General features: G+C 43.9%; 1 protein-coding gene across 1 annotated transcript in view; it reads right to left on the bottom strand.

Moving 5' to 3' along the window:
• dock3 (dedicator of cytokinesis 3) overlaps nucleotides 1-22,500 on the bottom strand; it is an 84,780-nt gene that overhangs the window by 34,739 nt on the left and 27,541 nt on the right. The window contains exons 10-25 of the mRNA XM_063193218.1: nucleotides 21,727-21,808; nucleotides 20,800-20,860; nucleotides 19,969-20,116; nucleotides 17,488-17,576; nucleotides 15,597-15,722; nucleotides 15,180-15,304; nucleotides 12,995-13,157; nucleotides 11,600-11,706; nucleotides 11,070-11,241; nucleotides 9,959-10,056; nucleotides 9,510-9,593; nucleotides 8,655-8,755; nucleotides 8,383-8,464; nucleotides 6,870-7,040; nucleotides 4,597-4,789; nucleotides 3,207-3,334 (exon numbers count right to left, since the gene is read on the bottom strand). Coding sequence (XP_063049288.1) covers nucleotides 3,207-3,334; nucleotides 4,597-4,789; nucleotides 6,870-7,040; nucleotides 8,383-8,464; nucleotides 8,655-8,755; nucleotides 9,510-9,593; nucleotides 9,959-10,056; nucleotides 11,070-11,241; nucleotides 11,600-11,706; nucleotides 12,995-13,157; nucleotides 15,180-15,304; nucleotides 15,597-15,722; nucleotides 17,488-17,576; nucleotides 19,969-20,116; nucleotides 20,800-20,860; nucleotides 21,727-21,808 — 1,930 coding nt within the window. The remainder of the gene's footprint in view (nucleotides 1-3,206; nucleotides 3,335-4,596; nucleotides 4,790-6,869; nucleotides 7,041-8,382; nucleotides 8,465-8,654; nucleotides 8,756-9,509; nucleotides 9,594-9,958; nucleotides 10,057-11,069; nucleotides 11,242-11,599; nucleotides 11,707-12,994; nucleotides 13,158-15,179; nucleotides 15,305-15,596; nucleotides 15,723-17,487; nucleotides 17,577-19,968; nucleotides 20,117-20,799; nucleotides 20,861-21,726; nucleotides 21,809-22,500) is intronic.

Here is a 22,500-nt window from a genome sequence, read left to right on the forward strand (position 1 = left end):
TGTGTGTGTGTGTGTGTGTGAAGTTTATTAACCCATTGTGTCCTGGAGACACATACAGGTTTTTCAGGATTTTGAGTTTGTATTGATTTATTAACTATGTGGGGATGTTAGAGCTGAATTACAGTGCAATGGGAGGGTCTTGGCTTTTAAATTTAACTCGATTCATGTTTGTATGTGCTTCGGAGCGTGAGATATTTAGGATTTAATAGGGAAAAAAGGGCTTTCCCAAAAAGGGCTTAGGACAAAATGGGTTAAACTGGCCGACCACTGCTTTTAGCTATCAAAGCAGTGGTTGGCCACAAACATGACACGATTATATTTAAAAGCCAAGACCCTAAATTACAACTCACAACATGCGGTAGCAGGCGACGATATGACCGGTATGAAATTTACAGCCATTGCACAGTACAGGTAAGAGAATAGGGTTACTGCTGGCCAGAAACCCACATTTGAAAAAGTAAGGCCTACTATTTAATTAGGAAAAAGATGCAATGGTGAGACGCAGGAGGAGCCCGGCCAGGAGTCAACCCACAGTGCCCAGACCCTCCACGCCCAACAAGTCCTTCCTCGTTTCAAGCATTCCGAACATCGTCGGGTTATGTGGCCTGCTGCCAACAAAGAAAGAGAATGGCTCCAGTTTGATGAAGATCTGAACCAAGTCCTTGATGCTACTGCAAGGGGAGATGCGGACCAGAAGCTGCTATCAATGTCTGCAATGATCATCAACATCGGAGCAGAAAGATTTGGCATAAAGGAACAACAGCCAACCAGACGCTCAGGGGAGCCAAACAGACGGGAGCTAAAAATCAGCCAGCTGCGGCAGGAACTTCGACTGCTTGGTCGGCAGTTTAAGGTGGCAAGAGAGGAGGAGAAGGCCGGGTTGTCAGAGCTCCGAAGCATACTGAGGAAAAGGCTCGTCACCCTCCGTCGAGCAGAGTGGCATAGAAGGAGAGGTAGAGAGAGAGCCAGGAGACGTGCAGCCTTCATCTCAAATCCCTTTGGGTTCACCAAGAAGATCCTTGGTCAAAAGAGAAGTGGCCATCTTGCCTGCACTGAAGAGGAGGTCAATACATACCTCAATGCCACCTACAGTGACAAAGCAAGAGAGGAAGATCTTGGGCCATGCAGAACCTTGATAACCCCGCCAATACCCACCTCAGCTTTCAACACGAAGGAGCCAACTTTCAAAGAAGTTGAGGAGGTTGTCAAGGCAGCGAGATCAAATTCAGCACCAGGCCCCAGCGGAGTGCCATATGTTGTTTACAAGAGATGCCCCAGACTCTTGAGGCGACTATGGACAATCCTCAGGGTCATCTGGAGAAGGGGGAAGGTGGCACAGCAGTGGAGACACGCAGAGGGGATCTGGATTCCAAAGGAGGAGAGCTCAAGTACCATCGAGCAATTCAGGATCATCTCACTCCTCAGTGTCGAGGGCAAGATATTCTTCAGTATTGTTGCCCGGCGCTTGATGGAGTTCCTCCTGAGGAACACTTACATTGACACTTCTGTGCAGAAGGGAGGAGTCCCGAAGGTCCCAGGATGCATCGAGCATACAGGAGTCGTTACCCAGCTGATCCGGGAGGCACGGGAAGGCAAAGGAAATCTGGCAGTCCTTTGGCTTGACCTGGCCAATGCCTACGGGTCCATGCCACACAAGCTGGTGGAAACCTCGCTCGACCGACACCACGTTCCAGGCAAGATCAAAGACCTCATACTGGACTATTACAGCTGCTTCAGTCTGAGAGTCACTTCTGGAGCAGTAACATCTGCATTTCATCGGCTGGAGAAAGGCATTATCACAGGATGCACCATTTCTGTGGTATTGTTTTCTTTGGCCATGAATATGCTGGTGAAGTCAGCAGAGGTAGAGTGCAGAGGACCACTCACCAACTCTGGTATGCGTCAGCCTCCCATCCGAGCATTTATGGATGACCTGACCTATAGAAGACCCGATGCAACCCCATTGAGGTCGGATGCAGAGGTTTTGCTGGCCAGTCTCTCATCAGGGCACTGAAGATGCTGGGACTGAGAGGACTGCAGAACAGAAAAGCCATCAGAAACATCAGTGACGCAGCGGAGAAGGCGTCCAGATGGCTGTAGATCAAGCGGGGCGATCCGTGGACAAATAAATGCTCTTAAGACACAAGCCGGGGCTTGATCACCCCCGGTTGGGTCCCCTGGTGAGGGTGTATGTTGTGAGACCCGAAACACCCAATGATCGCAGGTCACAACTATTGTCTTAAGTTGCACAATAGTGTATTTTAGAACAATCACATTATGCCATTTGAGACAAGGAAGAGACACCCAAAAGCCATGCAGCGATATTGATATTTGGTGCACTTGTTTATTTTGTCTGCTTATTGTTTGTTTGCGGGCGGGTGGTAGCACTGGTAAGAAATGAAAATTACTTTCAACCCTGACTATAGTGTGTAGTTAGTGTATGTGTTTATATACTGCATTGTAGTGCATGCGTGCATACTTGTGTGCGTACCAGGGAGGGAGCTAGTCTTGATGGTGGAGAAGATGGAGGCCAGGATTAAGGTTATAGGTATATACGGTATATGTATATTATAGAGTGTAGTTAGTGTGTAGTTACCAGGGAGCTGGTCTTGATGGTGGAGAAGGCCAGGATTATAGGTGTATATACTGTATATACTGTATTTATATACACCTTTCATCCTGGCCTCCATCTTCTCCACCATCAAGACCAGCTCCCTGGTAAACACACACTACATCATATGAACACACACTAACTACACTATATACTGTATATATATATACATACATATATATACAGTATGTACAGGGGTTGGACAAAATAACGGAAACACCTGTCATTTTAGTGAGGAAACTTCGTCTTGCATCCACAGTTAATAGTTACCTTGGATGCCGTGGCTCTTTACACATCACAGGATGCTGTCTCGGTCAAAGATGCAACAGTTACACGCGCACCAAGAAATTCTCCTTTTTGAACTCTGATATGTCACTCATAATGTTGTGTGCATTGTACAATTTTGAGCAAAACTGTGCTCTTACCCTGCTAATTGAACCTTCACACTTCACTTTACTGGTGCAATGTGCCATTAATGAAGATTGGCCAACAGGCTGGTCCACCTGAGCCATGAAACTTCCCACACTAAAATGACAGGTGTTTCCGTTATTTAGTCCAACCCCTTGTAGTGTGTGGTTCGTGTGTGTGTGTTTACCAGGGAGCTGGTCTTGATGGTGGAAAAGATGGAGGCCAGGATGCCGGAGCAGAGCAGCAGCTCCCTCTGCTGACGCAGGTGCAGGTGGATGTGGTGCAGGATCACCGGCAGCAGAATACTACGAGACTCTGGAGAGGAGAGGAGAGGAGAGGAGAGGAGAGGAGAGGAGAGGAGAGGAGAGGAGAGGAGAGAGGGATGGAGAGGAGAGGAGAGAAGAGGAGAGGAGAGGTGAGGAGAGGAGAGAGGGATGGAGAGAGAGAGTGAGGGAGAAAGAGGGGGGGGGTAAGAGAGAGAGAGAGAGAGAGAGAGAGAGAGAGAGAGAGAGAGAGAGAGAGAGAGAGAGAGAGAGAGAGAAGGGAGAAAGAGGGAAAGAGGGAAAGAGGGAAAGCGAGAGGGAGAGGGAGAGGAAGGGAGGAGTTGAAGAGAAGGGGGATGGAGGGGTGGGAGAGGGAGTGAGTGAGAGCGAAAGAGAGAGGGAGAGAGAGAGAGAGAGAGAGAGAGAGAGAGAGAGAGAGAGAGAGAGAGAGAGAGAGAGAGAGAGAGAGAGAGAGAGAGAGAAAAATAAAAACATAGATCAGATTTCATAAGTCAGCAACTCAGCCAGTTCTCATCCTCTCATCTGGCTAATGCTTTTATTCCAGTCTGAGTAATAATCTGCTTTCCACTTAGCAGATATTCAAAATACAGTTGCGTGCCTCCTAAGTATCTGTGTGTGTGGTGTGTGTGTGTGTGTGTGTCTGTGTGTGTGTGTGTGTGTGTGTGTGTGTGTGTGTGTGTGTATATGTATGTGTGTATGTGTGTGTGTGTACCTTTGACCTGTTTACGGAGGACTCCTGCTGTGAATAGTGTGTGTGTGTGTGTGTGTGTGTGTGTGTGTGTGTGTGTGTGTGTGTGTGTGTGTGTGTGTGTGTGTGTGTGTGTGTGTGTGTGTGTGTGTGTGTGTGTGTGTGTGTGTGTATATGTATGTGTGTATGTGTGTACCTTTGACCTGTTTACGGAGGACTCCTGCTGTGAATAGTGTGTGTGTGTGTGTGTGTGTGTGTGTGTGTGTGTGTGTGTGTGTGTGTGTGTGTGTGTGTGTGTGTGTGTGTGTGTGTGTGTGTTTTGATGTGTGCCTGTCAGCTTCAATCTGATTACTGTCCCGTGTTCTACTGCGCTGAGTCAACTGTTCATGTTGTGTGTGTGTTTGAGTATGTGTGTGTGTGTGTGTGTGTGTGTGTGTGTGTGTGTGTGTGTGTGTGTGTGTGTGTGTGTGTGTGTGTGTGTGTGTGTGTGTGTGTGTGTGTGTGTGTGTGTGTGTGTGTGTGCGTATGTGCATGTGTATATGTACGTGAATGTGTATATGTATACAGTATGTAGCGTATGTGTATGTGCTAGCGTGACGCCTGACCTGGGAAGTAGAAGAGCCGGCTGTCCACGGTACGAGCGATGGACTGCAGCTTGACCACGTCGAGGGACTGCCCGAGGTCCACCATGCTGGGCATGCTGGCCAGGGTGCCCCGCACCAGCTCGGCCACCTCCTGCACCGTGAACATCTGCAGCAGCTCGTCAAAGATGTCAGGGAAGCTGTTCAGTAGGGCCCCCTGCAGGTTCGGAGGAGGAATGAAGCACAGCCAAGTGACGCCACATGTGACACTGTCACTGGTGAACGGAGCGGTAATCAGGCTGCATGAAGAGCTTTATTTGGGTTATTTCACGTGTTCCATGTTATTTGTAGAGCCGACACAGAGATTTCAAACTACATCAAAACCACCTCTTATGTTACAGACATAATCAAGGATGAATGTGCGCTGTCCTATCCTCTTAAACTTTCTTAGTCTGTTTCTCCCTTAATATTAGTGCCAGATTTGTGCAAACACATTTTTGGGATTATACCTCGCCATGAAAAAGGCACATTAAGTTATATTAAAAAACTGTCACCCCCAAGTGTCTCATTTCACGTGAAATGACCCTATTCCATAACACAAAAAAGCCATATAAATACAGTTTCAAAGATCCAGTGTGTAATTTTAGTTTTTTTTCCAAACCGTATGCTGCCAATCCACAAATTGGATAATTTCTGTGAATATTTACTAAGTAAATAAAGTAACATTTACTGTTTCACTGGTCAGAGTAGGTATTACGGCCAAAAATGTCTGCAATTCAAAATGGCAGATTTACACTGAGAAGATCCACCTCTTCTTGTATGCACAGGGTACATGTCCAAGCCATAATGGATACTTATACTCGTGGTTGCAAATACTCATGAAAACCTCACATTTGTGAATGGTATTGTAAGGTTTCATCATTATAATTCGAATTAGGTTAATGTTTTCCAATTATTCTTTACCAAAACAAAAAAACAACAATGATTTCATTAAGACTCTGAGAAACGCAAAACGTTTGAAGAAGAGCTCTTCATAAACAAGGACACAAGTACACAAAGATTCAAGGAGACGAAGGATAGACAAGGATAGAACAATACAAGGATATAAGCATGCTGAGTTCTCACACGCATCGAAATACAGTGAAGTACACCATGCAGTGCAATTGCATTAAGTCAGCCAACGACGAGGGAATTATGGGAGGGAAGTGCTGCTTCACATGCAGTTTGGGTTTGGGAAATTGCAGGTGTATACATGAAGTGAAAAGAGGAGGGGTTGGGAAGAAGGACAGGTGATGAATGAAAGCATGAGGTAAGAGACATGAAAAAGTGAAGGAGGGAGGATTGTCGCCAAAACAACCATAGCAGCCAAAGCGACTAAAGCCGTCCAAGTCAATGTTTTGTTTTCCTCTGAAGACTCAGCCAATTGGGTGAACAGAACTCATTTGCCGCCGGCGATGCAAATTGCAACACCAGAACAGCGCAGAGCAAAAAAGGAGAGATTAAAACTCAGTCAAAATGCAATACTAATGAGCTATGAAGCGGTTCGGCAACAACCAATTGGAATGTGCACATTTGAACCATTTCGATGTCACAACATGAGCGAATGAAAGTGAGTTCAGAACTTCTTTAACAACCTCGGAAACTTGTTCACTTTGGCCACTTTTGGTCTGAAGGTGCAGTAAGTGTTTGCGTGTGTGTGTGTGGGGGGGGGTAATTTGCTGAGCAAGCATGCAGTCCGTGTGTTTGACTGGAGAAGAGAGGGCTGAAGGGCTGTTTTGATTGCCTGTATAGAAATGAATGGATGAGTGCACGCTGTAGAGGTCACCTTCACCTGTGTGTCTTCTGCTTTAAGTTGGAAGTGGTGGTCTTGAGAGGGGAGGTTAGTGCATATAGGAAAAGCAGTAGCTAACCCATCGTTCAGACTGGCACCACCTGCCAACTGATGATCATAGAGGTGTTTCTGAAGGACAGGGGGTGTCTTTCCATGCATACGGTACACGTGGTCTGACAGATCTGTCGCAGCCAGATAAGTGGAACATTCTGATCATTTTTGCTGGTGGCAACGGAGCCAATGCGACGCAGTCCCACAATGCATTTCACATCCACTCCATGCAAGGTCAACGGGATCCGTCAGTGGAGGAGAGTGCCAGAGTGAAGGAAGGCTAGGATAGGTGTAGGGGTGAAGACAGGAGGGATGTTGAGGAGTATGTGGGTGTGGAGAGTTGTAAGAGGGCATGGAGGCATGGAGATAGGGGGTTAATAAGCCAGCATGGAAGCGGCGCGGTCGTCACCTTCACCTGTGTGCAGATCAGGGTCTCGGAGTTGTGTCCGTCCAGGCTCAGCACGAAGCGTATGGAGTGGAAGAGCTCATGGATGCTGAGCCGGAACGCCTCCTCGTCCAGGCCGCATGTGGCCCGCGAGTACAGCGCACGAGACTGGACAATGAACTTGAACAGGTACTCCAGAGCCTGAGTGCCGGGAAAGGGAGAGAGAAAGACAGTTATCTATTACTCTTTATCTGTTTATTATTTGTCTTACACTGCTAGTTATTATTTATTTGTTATTTATTTACCATTTATTATTTATTTTGTTATTCATTTGTTACTATTTATTCATTATACTATTTTTTATGTGCTGTAAATAATCTTGTGACATGTTATCATATTAATATAGTATATCATGTTTCATAGTACAGGTGTATAAATTAGCAGACGATTAGCGCCTCACATGACAGCCTTCTGAGCCGGTGTGTGAATGTGTGCATGAATGCAAATCACGTTGAGTTCATTTTTTAGTTGGGCTATTGTGATGATTTAATTGTGATTACACAGGGGGCAATATAGTAATCTGCTTTTGGGCGTCCTTAAAACTAGAACATGTTGACAGGCTGGTACATCAGACCAAAAATCTGTAGGCCCACCTAAGCTTCATGCTATTGCCTTTTACATAATTATTACAATTCAGTTTTATTTTGTTCATTCCTTATATACAACATTCTTGGTTACATCTCATTTTGTGATTTTACGTTTGCAAATAACATTTTGTACAAAATGCAGATGTTTATTGTTTAATAATCATGATTAATAATCCTAATCTCAATTTTGACCCAAATAATCGTGAACATCTTTTTTTCTACAATCGTGCAGCCCTATTGTTTCTGTATACAAAAAAATGATTAATTGATTGATGTGCATAGTCATAATAAAAGGCACTGTATTTATTCTGCCCTGTTCCATTCTATTCTATTCTATTCTATTCTATTCTATTCTATTCTATTCTATTCTATTCTTCTTCAGTGCAAGCCTCCTGATGACTCTGTGTAGGACAAAGATGCGTTGCCAAGTAAGCTAATAGCCATGCCATTATCTGGGCGATTAGGTAAGTCAGTAGGGTATCCTTGTGAGGTGTTGGCAGGTTAGGCTCACTAATGTTTACTAATGCTCAGCTGTGCTAGCTGGCATCCATTACACACGGTGTCCATTACCGGTATCATTGTACATTGTGCAGACTGTGGGCCGGTTTACAGTTTCTATACGGCTGAATGGGACACGACTGGAAGTGTTTAGTGTAGAATGGGAGATTACAGGAGGTGACCTCTGCTGAATGGGAGACTATTGAAAGTTTATTGGGATAATTGGAGTGACTATGAAGATTCCCAGTCATCCATGTCATGATTGCCAAACATTTTAGTTGTAAACAGCTGCACTTGTTCTTGGAGCTTTGATGTTTCAATGGGAGATCTCTGCATTTAAAGTGTTTATGTTAAACTGAACTTCTGATGTTTTTTGCTTTGTTTTTGTATTTATTTACCCTCATGGCGTCTTGGATGTGATCTTGTCGCACCACCTCCGCTGAACGGTCCATATACCACTTCAGACAGCGAATCAGCTCCCTGAGGACAGACACACACACGCACACACAAACACAAACACAAACACACACACACACACACACACACTTAGACATACTTAGATTCAGAAGTTGTTTGTGAGCCATGCAACATAGCATAGCAAATACATAATGTATTTCAAATGTGAAGTAATGGATAGTGTGTACTGTATGGATGCTTTCAAAAAGCGTACTTGTAGGCCAGCGCTCCAGCGAACTGGTTCTGTATGTAGGAGTCCATGACAGGCCTGAAGTGGTAGTAGCGGCAGTCCCTCAGCAGGTTAATGATGAACACCTGTTGATACATATGCATTATTATTTACACCCCTACAAATAGCACACACCTGTTGATACATATGCATTATTATTTACACCCCGAGAAAGAGTACACATTCAGGAGCCATTCACAATGATGTGGATATTTTTGAAAACGCCTTGGTTTTGACCTCTCATTTACACGTAAACAGAGTTTTAGAATGTGCATTTCAAAAATATCCCATTCAGGGGGCTAAAATGCACCTGTCACAATTTGTTTTTTGTTTTTATACACGTCACGTTTACATGGACACCGATAAAAATATCCAGATACGGGTGACCAGCACCTTATGCACTTTTATTCATATATAAATAGAGACAGTGAAGCGAGAGGGAGGGAGGGATGGGGAAGGGTTGGGAAATGACCCAGGCGGGATCTGAACTTGGGTGCCCATGGCAAGTTGCCCTATCACAGTACAGTACAGTAGCGTGATCCAGCACGGCACTCCCTAAATAGTGGACTCGAACGCTCACAGTTTCACACACACACACACACACACACACACACACACACACACACACACACACACACACACACACACACACACACACACACACACACACACACACACACACACACACACACACACACGCTAGCTATGCTTGATTTCTCTCCCTCTTTTTATCTCTCTCTCTCCCTCACAGCAAATTACAACAAAAGCCTAAAACTTGGTGTTGCGCTTTTCATCAGAATCTCATTCATGCATGCTCTGCTCTGTGCCAGAGGCTCTCACCAGTGACTGAAAGACCAGGGGTCCGTATTTGTCTGTGTTTTCATCCAAGAGGGAGAAGAGGGTGTCCAGAATGTCCTGCAGAAACTGCACAAGCAAAACAGCAGAACAACATGTACTCATTGGCTATGATGACACTACAGCATGTGAGAATATGAAAGAAGCATAATAAATATGATTATGTATTTGGTTGTGTTTGTGTATGTGTGTACGCGTATGTGTGCACATATGTGCAGGTATGCATAGTGTATTTTTTTTTTTAAAAAAGGTTTGCACACTCGTTTGGATTTTTTCTTCTTTAAGTTCTTTTTTTCTGTTTATTCATTCATTGGCATGCCTAAGAAAAAATCCTAAGGAGTGTGCGAAACTTTTTTTCCAAAACACGTCACTTTTTGTTCAGCACCAGGGCTTGTACCCAAGCAAAGCCCCAAGTGTATATGTGTCTCCCTTACCTTTACGATTTCCTCCCCGTTAATGAGACGTAAGCGGCCCAGTACATCCAGCACTCTCTCTGGGTGGGCTTTCCATTTCAGAAGAGTCAGGAGATCCACTGGACACACACAAACACACAAACACACAAAACCAAAACTCTAACAAACCATTTGAGTCTCAGTGTGTGGAGCATCCGCATAACGCTTGTGTAAGCTCATAATGTGCACCGTTATAACAATGGAACGCTGTAATAGTCATTGAAAACTATTATAATACCGTCCCTTACGAAAATCTACCATGTTTTTTCTGTAGTAACAATGGTTCTACCATGGTATGTCATTGTTATTCTAAGTACTCTAAACCAATCATAGTATTACTATGGCTTATCCATGTTTTGTGGGGTAACCATGAAAGCCGTCGTTTTACAATGAAAAGTAACCATGGTTTTAAACCATAGTCACAAACCATGCCCAAAAAACCTGAAAAACCATGAATAGTCATGGTTGATTGTGGGTTTCGTGGTTACCCAAAACATGAAAACCATGAATAACTACTTGTGGGCAGCTGTGGTGTAATGGTTAGAGAGTTGATCACAGAGTGAAGATCACAGAGTTGCAGGTTCGAGTCCCACCCTTACCTCTCCCTACACCTCCATCCATAGCAGAGCAAGGCACTTAACCCCACATTGCTCCAAGGACTGTCACCAATACTCTAATATCTGTAAGGTGCTTTACATTTTTTTTTTTTTTTAAACACGAGCTAAGTGTAATGAATAACTATAAACCATGTTAAAACCATGGTCAGTTTTCATAGTATAAGCTGTATGTACTGTGTGTACTATGTAGTATAGAAGCTCTTCTTGGTGTGTGTGTGTGTGTGTGTGTGTGTGTGTGTGTGTGTGTGTGTGTGTGTGTGTGTGTGTGTGTGTGTGTGTGTGTGTGTGTGTGTGTGTGTGTGTGTGTGTGTTTATTATATAGTATGTACCGTTCTGTTTGAGTTTAGTGGATGCCAGCAGGGTGCTGATGTAGAAGCTCTCCTTGCTGCTGTGTGCATGTGAGTATGTGTAAGTACATTGAAGTAAGTGCTGCTGTGTGTGTAAGTATGTAGTGTACTATATAATATAGTATGTACCGTTCTGTGTGAGTTTGGTGGAGGCCAGCAGGGTGCTGATGTAGAAGCTCTCCTTGCTGCTCCGCTGGAAGGGGAAGGAGGCGGGGATGGCGGGACAGCTGCTCAGGTCGGCACGGCAACAGGGCATGCTCAGATACAGGCCCTGATTGGTGAAGGTGGTGTTCTCATCACACTGTGGCACACAGAGAGAGACAGACACAAAGGGAGGGCAACACATGTCATTAAGCAATACATATTCATGTGTGTTTGTGTGTGAGTGTCTGTCTGTCTGTGTGAGTGTGGGTATGTGTATCTAATTGTATTTGCATATGTTTGGTTTATGTGTGAATCTATGTCCTTATGTCGATGAGTGTGTACCTGTGCATGGGTGGTGTTGTCAATGTGCAATGGGTGTGCGTGCGAATGTGTGTGTGTGTGTGTGTGTGTGTGTGTGTGTGTGTGTGTGTGTGTGTGTGTGTGTGTGTGTGTGTGTGTGTGTGTGTGTGTGTGTGCGTACACGCGTGTGTGTGTGTGTGTGTGTGTGTGCTGACCTTGTAGACGTAGAGCTCGTGTGTCTCATCAGAGAGTGTGGTGCCGTCCTCCCTCATCAGCGGCGTGAACGCAAAACCAAACAACTTCTTCTCGCCTTTGTCCTTAGCTGTGGAACACACACACACACACACACACACACACACACACACACACACACACACACACACACACACACACACACACACACACACACACACACACACACACACACACACACACGAATACAGTATGCGTTCACTGGTGACATCTGTTTTTTCTGCACACAGTGCGGTGAGAGGAACAGGTGGGTGGATAATTCTATGGATTTTATTTAATTCATGTTTTGTTTATCCTGAAAACATTGTGGGGAAAACATAATATTAGCCTGTCTGTCTCTGTCTATCATCGTAGAAAGACTCACTTTTTATGAAGTAAGGTAAGTTTGAGACACAGAGGGGTGTGAGGAAAGTTAGATCTGTACTACTGTAGTAGTGGCTTCAGATACTTGACAATAATCCATCTACAATGTCTACAATGGTCAAATGAAATACATGAACAACTTTGATGAAAATTCTTACTGTAAGCGTCGTCGTGTAACAGGTTAACCCGTTAAGACACAGCATTATAAATTTGCTGATACCAGAATGACCGTACTGCATTACTAAAGGCCCTGTGCTATGTCATAGTATCGCAGTACTATGGTAGTTAACTTTTCAATGACTATTACAGCATGCCACTGGTGGTACGGCGTGCATTAAAAGCTCAAGGCACCGAGGCAGTGAGGAGAAGGCAGGGTTCTGGACAATGCTCAGATTTTTGGCAGTACCTATCAATCAACAGCACCTATCTACCTACGTCAAGTAGGGATGAACTGAAGAACGTCTTGTAATATGAGAAACCTCGAGGCATAAAGGCGATGACGCAGGCGAGGGATGATTACAGTAGTTCTTAATGTTCAGATGGAGGAATGGCCTGAAATACTCAATCTGTCTAAAATGCTCTTTATGTAATGTCAGTAGTGTGGATGGTAATGGTTCATACCGGGTGGTGTTCCTGAGCAGTAAAATCTGGCCCTGAGGCAAACAAGGCTGGTAAAGTTAAGGTGGTGGTTGTTCCTGGAGCAGTGTCTGAACTCAAAGCCAAATGAGCTCTCTACCTACGAATCTAACTGTCTGTCTGTCTGTCTGTCTGTCTGTCTATCTATCTATGGTATCTATCTATCTATCTATCTATCTATCTATCTATCTATCTATCTATCTATCTATCTATCTATCTATCTATCTATCTATCTATCTATCTATCTATCTATCTATCTATCTATCTATCTATCTATCTATCTATCTATCTAACTATCTATCTATCTATCTATCTATCTATCTGTGGCAGGTACGTGCAGGTGGAGAAGTGCTTCTTACTGGAGCAGTGTCTGAACTCGAATCTCAGGTGTGATCCGCGGAAGCGTTCCAGGGGGATGGAGAGCTTGAGGGTCTCACTCCAGCGTGGGCTGTTGTTGTGATACAGCACGAAGGAGCGATGCTCACTCACACTCGTCTCTCCACAGCCCACACTCAAGCAGTCCTGCACACAACACACAAACACATATGGAGACGCACACACGCACACACACACACACACGAACACACACACATATGTTGTGCACAAATACATGTGCATACAAACCACACACACATGCACGCGCACGCACTCACGCACGCACGCACACACACACACACACACACACACACAGAAAAAAATATGGCTCAGTATTTCTAACTGTACAACATCTCACTAACTGTACATCTCAACAATTTGACCAAAAGACAGATCCAACTATGCTCATTCCATAAGCAAAAAAAATGCCCAAAAAGAATAACAAAAAAGTGAAGAAAAAACCCAGTGAGTTTTGGTTATCAAGTCTGCATGTGTTAGACGAGTAAAGCGAGGCTCAAACTACACGACTCCCGATTGTGAGTCAGATTTTGACGTCGGGCTGGACCGCACACTAGAAGAGAAACGCAACTGTCAACCACCAAGACGATGCCCGACGCTCTATTTCCAGTCGTAAATATCAAACAGTGTTTGATTTCTACGATTTGTGATCGGCAATTCTTTGAGCGGCCAAAGTTCTATCTTAGAACATCGGCCACGACGAGGAAATTTTGCCCGACAATCGCTTGCGATGGTCCTGGGGGGTAACGTTCCACCGATTGTCATAAGGGGGGTTTTAAGCCGAGAATCGGGCCGATAGTCGTGTAGTTTGAGCCAGGCTTAAGATTACTGCATGGTTACGATGGCTGTATTACTGTAGGCTGAGTGCCTGGACTCCATGACCCCAAGCAGAGGAGCGGCATGAAGGAGCTGCCCTGGATACACCACAGGAGAGTGACCCAGCACAGCACAGCACAGCACAGCACAGCACAGCACAGCACATCCCCTCAGGACCATTTGGGCCTATAGAGTCCAGTCACTGCTACATCACCTCCTCTTATTATCCTTAAAGGCCCAATAAGAAACACTTCACCTCCCTGCTTCAAACAAACAAGGCTGAAAAGGGGTAATAGGATAATAGGACGCCCATAGCTGTCATAGCTCGCCACAATGAGAGAAAAAGAAGAGAGTCAAAATCTTATAAGCCTCGGATTACACACAGGGCCTTTAAGTCTAAATCTAAAAAATATAGAATAATGTCCTCTCTCACCTTAACCCTGACTTCAGTAACACTTTATTTTACAAGGTATCAAAATGTATCATCAATGTATCTATTATGTATTTAAATGTAAAAACAGGGTGTTTTAATTGTAAAAAAAACACCTACTACTCCTTGTCTCTACGCAAGAGTTGCCTGAAGCAGGCCCAACGGCCAAGAAGTTTTGAAGAATGGACTTTGCCTTTTAACTTCAAGAGCATCAGGCATATTAGAGTTTGCTTATTCAACAAAGTTGAGCACTCAGCATCTCTCCCTCAGCATGATACAGTACATGATCTTCACCACTCCACCATCCTAAGAGGACAACTTTAACAGCAGGAGGTGTGACCAACCTGTCATTATTGACAGGGAGGTCAAACCTCCACGTCTACATAAGTTGATTGTAAAGCATGTCGCGCATAAACATCCATGTGATGAAGATGGAAGCTACGTATACCGTGGACGCGTCAGGTAAAAGATAAAACTTTTACATGTCTGAAGTAGTATGAGAAAAACCTAAGTTTTAGTTTCTGTTAGTGTTGTCTGAAGTGTCGAGGTCCAACTAGCAACACTACCAGCCCCATGCTGATATATTATATTGTATAGAATTTTTCTACCCACCACGTAAATGCTACATTCTGACCAAACAATTAGATGAGACATTTTGCCTTAATTTGTGACAGGAAAGTGAAGTGGCAGACAGGAAGCGAATGGGGAGAGAGAAACGGAAGGGAAGGGTCGGCTAAGGACCCGGGCCGTAATCAAACCCCGGTCGCCGGTGTAGCAGTGCAATGCCCTACCGCTTGAACCCCCGGTAGGGCCAACCTACTGTATGATCACAGGGGAAAAAAGCAAATGTATCTTATTGATTGTTGACGTGTGACACATAGAGAAGAGGATCGACGATGACTCACTTTCAGGACTTCTCCGTCTGCGTAGAGCACGTACACCGTCACCTCGATGTTCTTCTGCACACTCTTCCCCCCGCGCTCAAACTCACCGCGCTCCAGTGTCAGGTATAAGTCATTACGGCAGTCCCCTACACACATGCACACACGTGTGCACACGGACACATGCACACACACACACACACACACACACACACACACACACACACACACACACACACACACACAAACACACAAACACACACACACACATAAATGTCAAACATTGAAAAGACTTTGTCCAGTTTCCCAACAGCTACGACTGTGTGTGTGTGTGTGTGTGTGTGTGTGTGTGTGTGTGTGTGTGTGTGTGTGTGTGTGTGTGTGTGTGTGTGTGTGTGTGTGTGTGTGTGTGTGTGTGTGTGTGTGTGTGTGTGTGTGTACCTGGCATGATGACGTCAGGGAAGCCCAGCTTGCGTGCGGTGACGGCTCCGCGGGTGATGATGTGGGGGTTCTCCCTCCGCACCGCGTCCAGCTCCCCACGAAACAGCTGCAGCGACACGATCAGACCTGCACACACACACCATTACAAAACACACACAATTACACACACACACACACACACACCAGGGTTCACGTTAGCCGGCTGTGGCCGGACATTGGCCGTTTTGCATCATGAATGACCGGCAAAATAAAATGTGACCGGCCAAAATGTCTGACAAAAAATGACTAAAATTAATCAGTAAATAATATTAGCTCATTTTAAATACTGAATGTTACACAAAACACCAGTGATATGAAACTGAACAAAGCCGAAAATAGTTATGAATAGCCTATGTAAATGAACGTGTCATAGTCTAAACAGCACGCAATAGTGTTGCTTGCGCTCTCGTCCCCCACGGCATTCTCCCCAATCAAGTTGCTTCCCTATCACCTGACTCACGCTGGCTGATGTCGAGGAACAATTTTTTTTTTGTATTTTATCAGTAAACACAAAGGGCATTGCCCTTGCAAAACCGCAGCATCGAATCACTTTCACTTTTACCTCTCCTGGAAAATGATGGTGGATCTCCAAGTAGGCTGGGCTACAGTCGAGGGTCAAATTAAACATTTCAGAGAACGATATACTCATGAGAAGTCCCAGTAAAAGTGCATGCAGGGCTTTATCACTTTTTTCATCACCGGCTAAAATGGCTAGTGGATGAATCTCACACGCCCACATATAGGCTATAGAGCGTCGTACGGAACGTGTCAATTCCCTTGAGAGCGCGGGGACACAACGCAAGACAGTTCAAATTTCAGTAGCGTTTTTTACCGTTACTGCACAACCATTACAGTCATCACATTGTTACCCAATTTGAGTAGGGAAATCCTCTTCGGGTTTGCTGATAAAACACAATGTTTTCAGTCGATAACTTGGCTAGATATGCCTATGCGCGCAGCACGTTGGATGGCTGTTTTTTTCTTTCAGTTCGTTCGAGCTCTCGGGTATGTGAAAGAGAGCGTGCGTTTGCTCCCCGTGCATACAGCTGGCTCTTTAACACCAGCCAACTGGCCCAATGCTAGTGAAATTTAAGTTTTGCTGGTAGAAAAGACCAATTTACTAGCCACTTTGAGCCATTAGGGAGATATTCTAAATGTCGGGTATTCTGCAATGCAGCAAATGTCCGGCCAGTAAGAATTCTAGCGTGAACACATCACAAAACACCCACAATTACACACACACAAATATGCATATGCACACAGAACTCTCCCTCTCTCACACACAGTGGTTTAGTACGTAGAACGCAGGTATACTCAGTATACCCACTTATACATTTCTGGGATTTCAGTATGACCACTTAAAATTGAATGATCCGTTATTTAGAATAGCGCAAATGTATACAGTATACCCACCTAAAAAAAACACAAATATACAGTCTATCCACTTCAGAAAAATAGACTACACCACTGCTCACACACACACACACACATTTCATTTTCATACAGTATGTACTATGTACAGTAGTAAATCACTATGTACTTGAACACAGCCTTTGACCAAAGCCAGTATATCAGAATGCCTAAGCACCTTGCCAAAGTTACAAAAGTATCAATTAACAACGTTACCAAAATATCACAAAATACGACCTCCAATATTAACAACACTGACAAGCTACACCATCACAATGCTGAAACTATGAGGCGATTCAGACTAGTTCCATAAATAGATACAGCAGGTTCCTCTTCGGCATCTGCACGTCAGCATCTGCACGTTATACAAGACAGACAGGGCAAAATAGAACATCTTTTGGTGACACTGGTTACGGTATAACAGGAGACGAGGGAGGCTTACCGTAGTTGGTGCTGGGGGCTGAGTACTTGGTGTTGGACTTGCGGATGATGTTCTCCTGAACCTGGTACCACTCGTTCTCATTATTGCACCTAGATGGAAAAAGATACAGCATGCTATGTTTTTGACCTGCTGAACTTAAATCCACATGTTGCTATAGGTTTAGGGCCTAATGGTATGGCCTTGTGATTAATGTGGCACTAAGTAGGGCAGGGCTTACTATTGCGCTTAAACCTCTCACGGGACGGAAAAAACTCAACACTAAACTGTAGTTACAAATCCCAACTCCATAGGAGTTGGGACACAAGGTAAATAGTGAATAATAACAAAATCCGGCCATTTGCAAAACATCTGATTCTTACATTAGATGGAGAACGGCACAAAGAAAACATATCAGCCATCAAAACTGATTAAAATTATTGTTTTGGGGGATATTCATGAATATGTAAAAACAACATGTCTCAAAAGAGTTGGGACGGGGACAATAAAAGGCAGCAAATGTCGAGGAAGACTAAAAACAAAACAAAAGACAACACTTAACAGTTAAATACATTAACCGATGAGATGATTTTATATAAAAAGCAGTGTTAATTCCTATCTTGGACATGATTTCACCAGCTTAAATGGTGGGTGTATTCCTGGTCATGTTTTGCAATGTTTTCCTTTCTGTAGTGCTTAACGTGTGACAGGTCTTGATCAAAAGCCTGCCATTTTATCACCTGCTGGTCCTTATGATGGAGTTAAACTGTTAAAACATAGTAGAGAATGCAATTTGTCCTTACTATGTGGCAGTAATTGAAGATCTCCCTTCAAAATATAATGCATGAGTGCCTTTTCATGCTGTTTAAAACCCTTTTATATCATTCAGCACTGTATTTAACTCTACAGATGAGTGAGAACAACTTAACCAATGCACTACTGCACCCCCATGCCATCATGGAGGCTGACTTTTGAAGTTAGCACTAACACAAGTTGGATGGTCCATTTTCACTGTAGCACAGGATGTGTAGGACTCTATTATTTTCAAAAAGAATTGACTTCTGCAACTTCTGTAAGCAAAGGACATTTTCCCATGTCTTCTGAGTCTATTTCAAGCGAGCTTGGGTGCGTAGGAGAATGTTAGCCGCCTCCATCATTTGCACACATGAAGCATTCTTAACATGGCCAATTTTCAATAGCTATAATTCTTGGCGTGGTAGAGTGAGACAACATCCAATATGTATTTCATGATGTCATGAACCTATACAATGATTTTAATGACAAAAATATGTCTTATATACAGTCAATCATGGTAAATCAAAGGGAATTCAGAAATGTATGTAATAACTATGGTAATTATTCCCTCTGCATCTTTAATTCTGAGTGACTTAACCTCTCTGTGATGGTCTTACACCTGAACACTCATATTGTCCATCAGTACAATTCATTTTGAAATGTTATTCTTCGTTGTTTTATCTTATTTGGATGTTCATTGTATTTCACTGATCCCCGTCCCAACTTCTTTGAGACATGTTGCAGTTATCAAATGAGAAATGAGTACATATGTCCCCCAAAACAATATTTTTTAACACTTAATATGTTGTCTTTGCACTATTCTCCATCTAATGAATGGATAGAATGCTTTGAAAATGATAGCATTCTGATTTTATTCACAGTTTACCAAACGTCCCAACTTCACCGGAGTTGGGGTTTGTAGTAGGAAGGCACTACAGACTGGAAAGACACTAACCACTACGCCTGATGAGCAAAAAAAAAAAGTCAAAGTCTTGGTACTGAGGTACTGACAGCTTCAGAAAACAACATGGCGTCACAGTCACGACGAAGCTTGTGCGAGTCCCCCTGCATTCTATTGCCATGGAAACCCGCGAGTAATTACAAAGCAAGTGAATTAGCAAATAAATACATCTATAAATACCGACGTTGATTACAAATTCCTGAGCGAACGAACCCCAAAAATAGGACAGAGGAAATAGCAGATTAATGAATCTGAAGTGCTGAGTGTTCTCCCAAGCTGAAGCGTACTGTTACAAATCAGAGGTGTCAGAGAGGTGTTACGGAAGTAAACATTGCGCCACAAATTTCATTCAATTTGGCTCTGAATCAGCTGAATTAAAGGGGGACTCGAGAGGATTGTGGACCAGTTACTCAGTGAAGTCAGCTGGAACGAAACTGAGGCTGGGTTTTTACTCCTTAACCAGGTTTACAGCACGTCTGTACGGATGTCTGGTAAGGTAAGGTATCCTCTGTGAAATGTTTCCTCTTGTAAGAGAATGATAAAGGTCTGCAAAACTGTTCTATGCTCCCAATCAAGGTTAAATAGCACGTCCAAAACATCTGCTATTAAACTTTGTTTGGGAGCATAGAACAGTGCTGCGGACCTTTATCAGTCCAGTACCTGTGCTACTGATGTGTGCGCATTCTCAGACTTCAAGGTATGAATCCTCCTCTATGTATCCTCCATCAAGGTCAGACTATGCTACTCACGTGAAGACTTTGATGACAAAGTCCTTTTCCTCGCGTGGGTCAGTGATGGAGGTGAAGACATCGGTCATGGCCAGCACCCCACAGCCGTACGGACGCCTGTACTGCACATGGGCAGGGCCTTTCTTGGAGTCGTTCAGCAACATCCGACCTTAACGAAATTATTCATTTATTTATATTTATTATAGGATTACAAGTTAGTCTCTTGCAAGATGCAAGATGTCATTTTTGAGACGGTCCTTTAAGACATGGCATGCATGTAGTGTGATAGTTTTCAATCTACTAAAATCTACTACTATATACCTCCTACTGCTTCACAATTCTTTTTGAGAGTGCTTCTTTTTTCCTCACTCAATTAAATTACTGCAACCATTTAAGAATAGTATCTTTTTTATTGTTCCCTTGCAGAAAAAGGCACATTTTTGTAATAATTTCTATCATCATTCTATCCTAAAATGGTGCTAAAGGGTCTAAAATGCAGATATTAGACGCTATAGTATACGTAAGTGATGCTGATAAGTCAAATGGAGATGATCCATTTCAACACTACACATGACCACACATATCGAGTTCCAAAATGGGCCTGGTGGATCAGCTTCCCAATCTGGGCTCTAATGGCCACAATAATTCTCTGTTACTGTACAACCAGAAGGCGCCAGGCAAAAAGCCCAATTGAATTGAAAGTGTCAACTGTGTCCTCCTGAAAGAGCATTACGGCCATGACACTATGACCCCTGCCTGGGCTAAGCCCACGGCCGCAGCTCTCGGATTTCAAGCTCCTTAGGGTTACTGGTTCAGGAGGTGGGCTAATGGGCTGAAGCTTGAGTGGCTTACCCGTCCTAATGATGTGAGCCACGATGTACAGATCCCGTTTCATGTCCTTACTGCTCAGATCCTGGGGAGAGAAGAGCAGGAAACAGAGGCATATCAGCACAGGAGACGCCTCGCTGGTGAAGATGAGCTGGATAAAGCTTTAAAGCTGGCTCAAACGACATGACTATCGGCACGATTCTGGGTTGAAAACCCCCCATTCCCTAATTCCACATCAATCGGTGAAGCGTAACTCCCCCAAAGTTTTGCAAACAAATGTTGGCCAAGCTTCCTGTATGACGTTCTAAGATAGATTTTTTTTCTCAGTTTTGAAAGAGTGCCTGATTGCAAATACATATCCAACATGTCTGATGACTGGAGACTTTTTGATGCACCGTATGTGTTTGTCATAACTCTGCGTCAAAATCGGACACGATTTTAAAGTCATGTAGTTTGAGCCTAGCTTAAGTCCCGATTCCCAGCACCTACAGGGCCATTGAGGCCAAGCACACCTCCCTCCCTCTCTCCCTCTCTCTCTCCCTCCCTCCCTCTCTTCATCTGGGTTACTGCTGCTGGCCCCCAGGCTCCACGGCCTGGGTTTTCACCTTCGATTAGAGCAACACTAAGCAGTTTTATGTCAACCTTAGGGAATACTGACGTCTTAGATTGCCCAACAGGTTGAAAGTGGAAATGTGTCTCATAGAGAACTAGAGTTGGTCTGCATCTCTAAACATACAGTGTAACTTGTATAATGTCTATGATGCCAGATTTCCATTGAAAAAATAGTTACCATACCATTTTTACGTTGATGTTTCAGAACATGAATGAAAAATAGAGGCTGATTATATAATGTGCTGCATACGAATGGGAAGCAAATGCAATGCATCTACACAACCCAGAGACACAGCTCAGATAGCATATGTGCCATTTCCTGGCTGCAGACCCACTTACTGTGAAAAGGGCAAACAGTCCGTCTGACTTCTCTGGATTCCTTGGTCCTCCATTTTTATTCAGCTTGACAAGAAACTTCTCACTGAAAGGCAGAACATGCTGCAGGTTAGAAGAGACTGGCCAACAGCTTAGTTCACATGAACTGGTCTACATTGGCCTCTGGCCTCTACAGTAAGGCATGACAGTTTAAAAAAAAAAATCAAACTGCATCTACAGCACTGTACCCCATGGGTTAGTTACCCCTTCTCTGCCAATGAAGACTGTTATGCATGTCATTTAGTAATGTGTGCTGCATACATTAGCTCTTCCTACCTGATGAACTGGTCTAGTGTGTCGTAAAACCAGGGCAAATGATGTTCATTGTCGCCTAGACTCTCTCTGCTTTTAGGTACCTAAGACATGCTATTTTCTGGTCATCCAAAGGTATTTGTGTGTACGTGACTCCCTCACAGGTTTTTTTTTTGAACGGATGGACAGATTTTCACCAAATCTCCTGTGCTAATAACAGGTGCATAAACTGATCACATTTTTGGGATGAATGCTTTCAAGGTGGCTGACTTCCAAGATGGCTGACTTTCAACATGGCCGTAGAGGCCTCAGGATCAACACGTTGGCTCCAAGTTCTGCCAGTTCTCATTTCTCCTGACGTTAGTGTTGTCTGCCTGCCTGCCTGCTAGGGGTGTGAATCACAGCCTCCTTGACGATACGATACAATATCAATTTGATTTTTTACCAATTACTTTTCCACCTCTATTATGTTATGGAGCTTGGGCA

Source organism: Engraulis encrasicolus, chromosome 2 (genome assembly GCF_034702125.1).
Source record: "Engraulis encrasicolus isolate BLACKSEA-1 chromosome 2, IST_EnEncr_1.0, whole genome shotgun sequence".
NCBI lineage: Eukaryota > Metazoa > Chordata > Actinopteri > Clupeiformes > Engraulidae > Engraulis > Engraulis encrasicolus.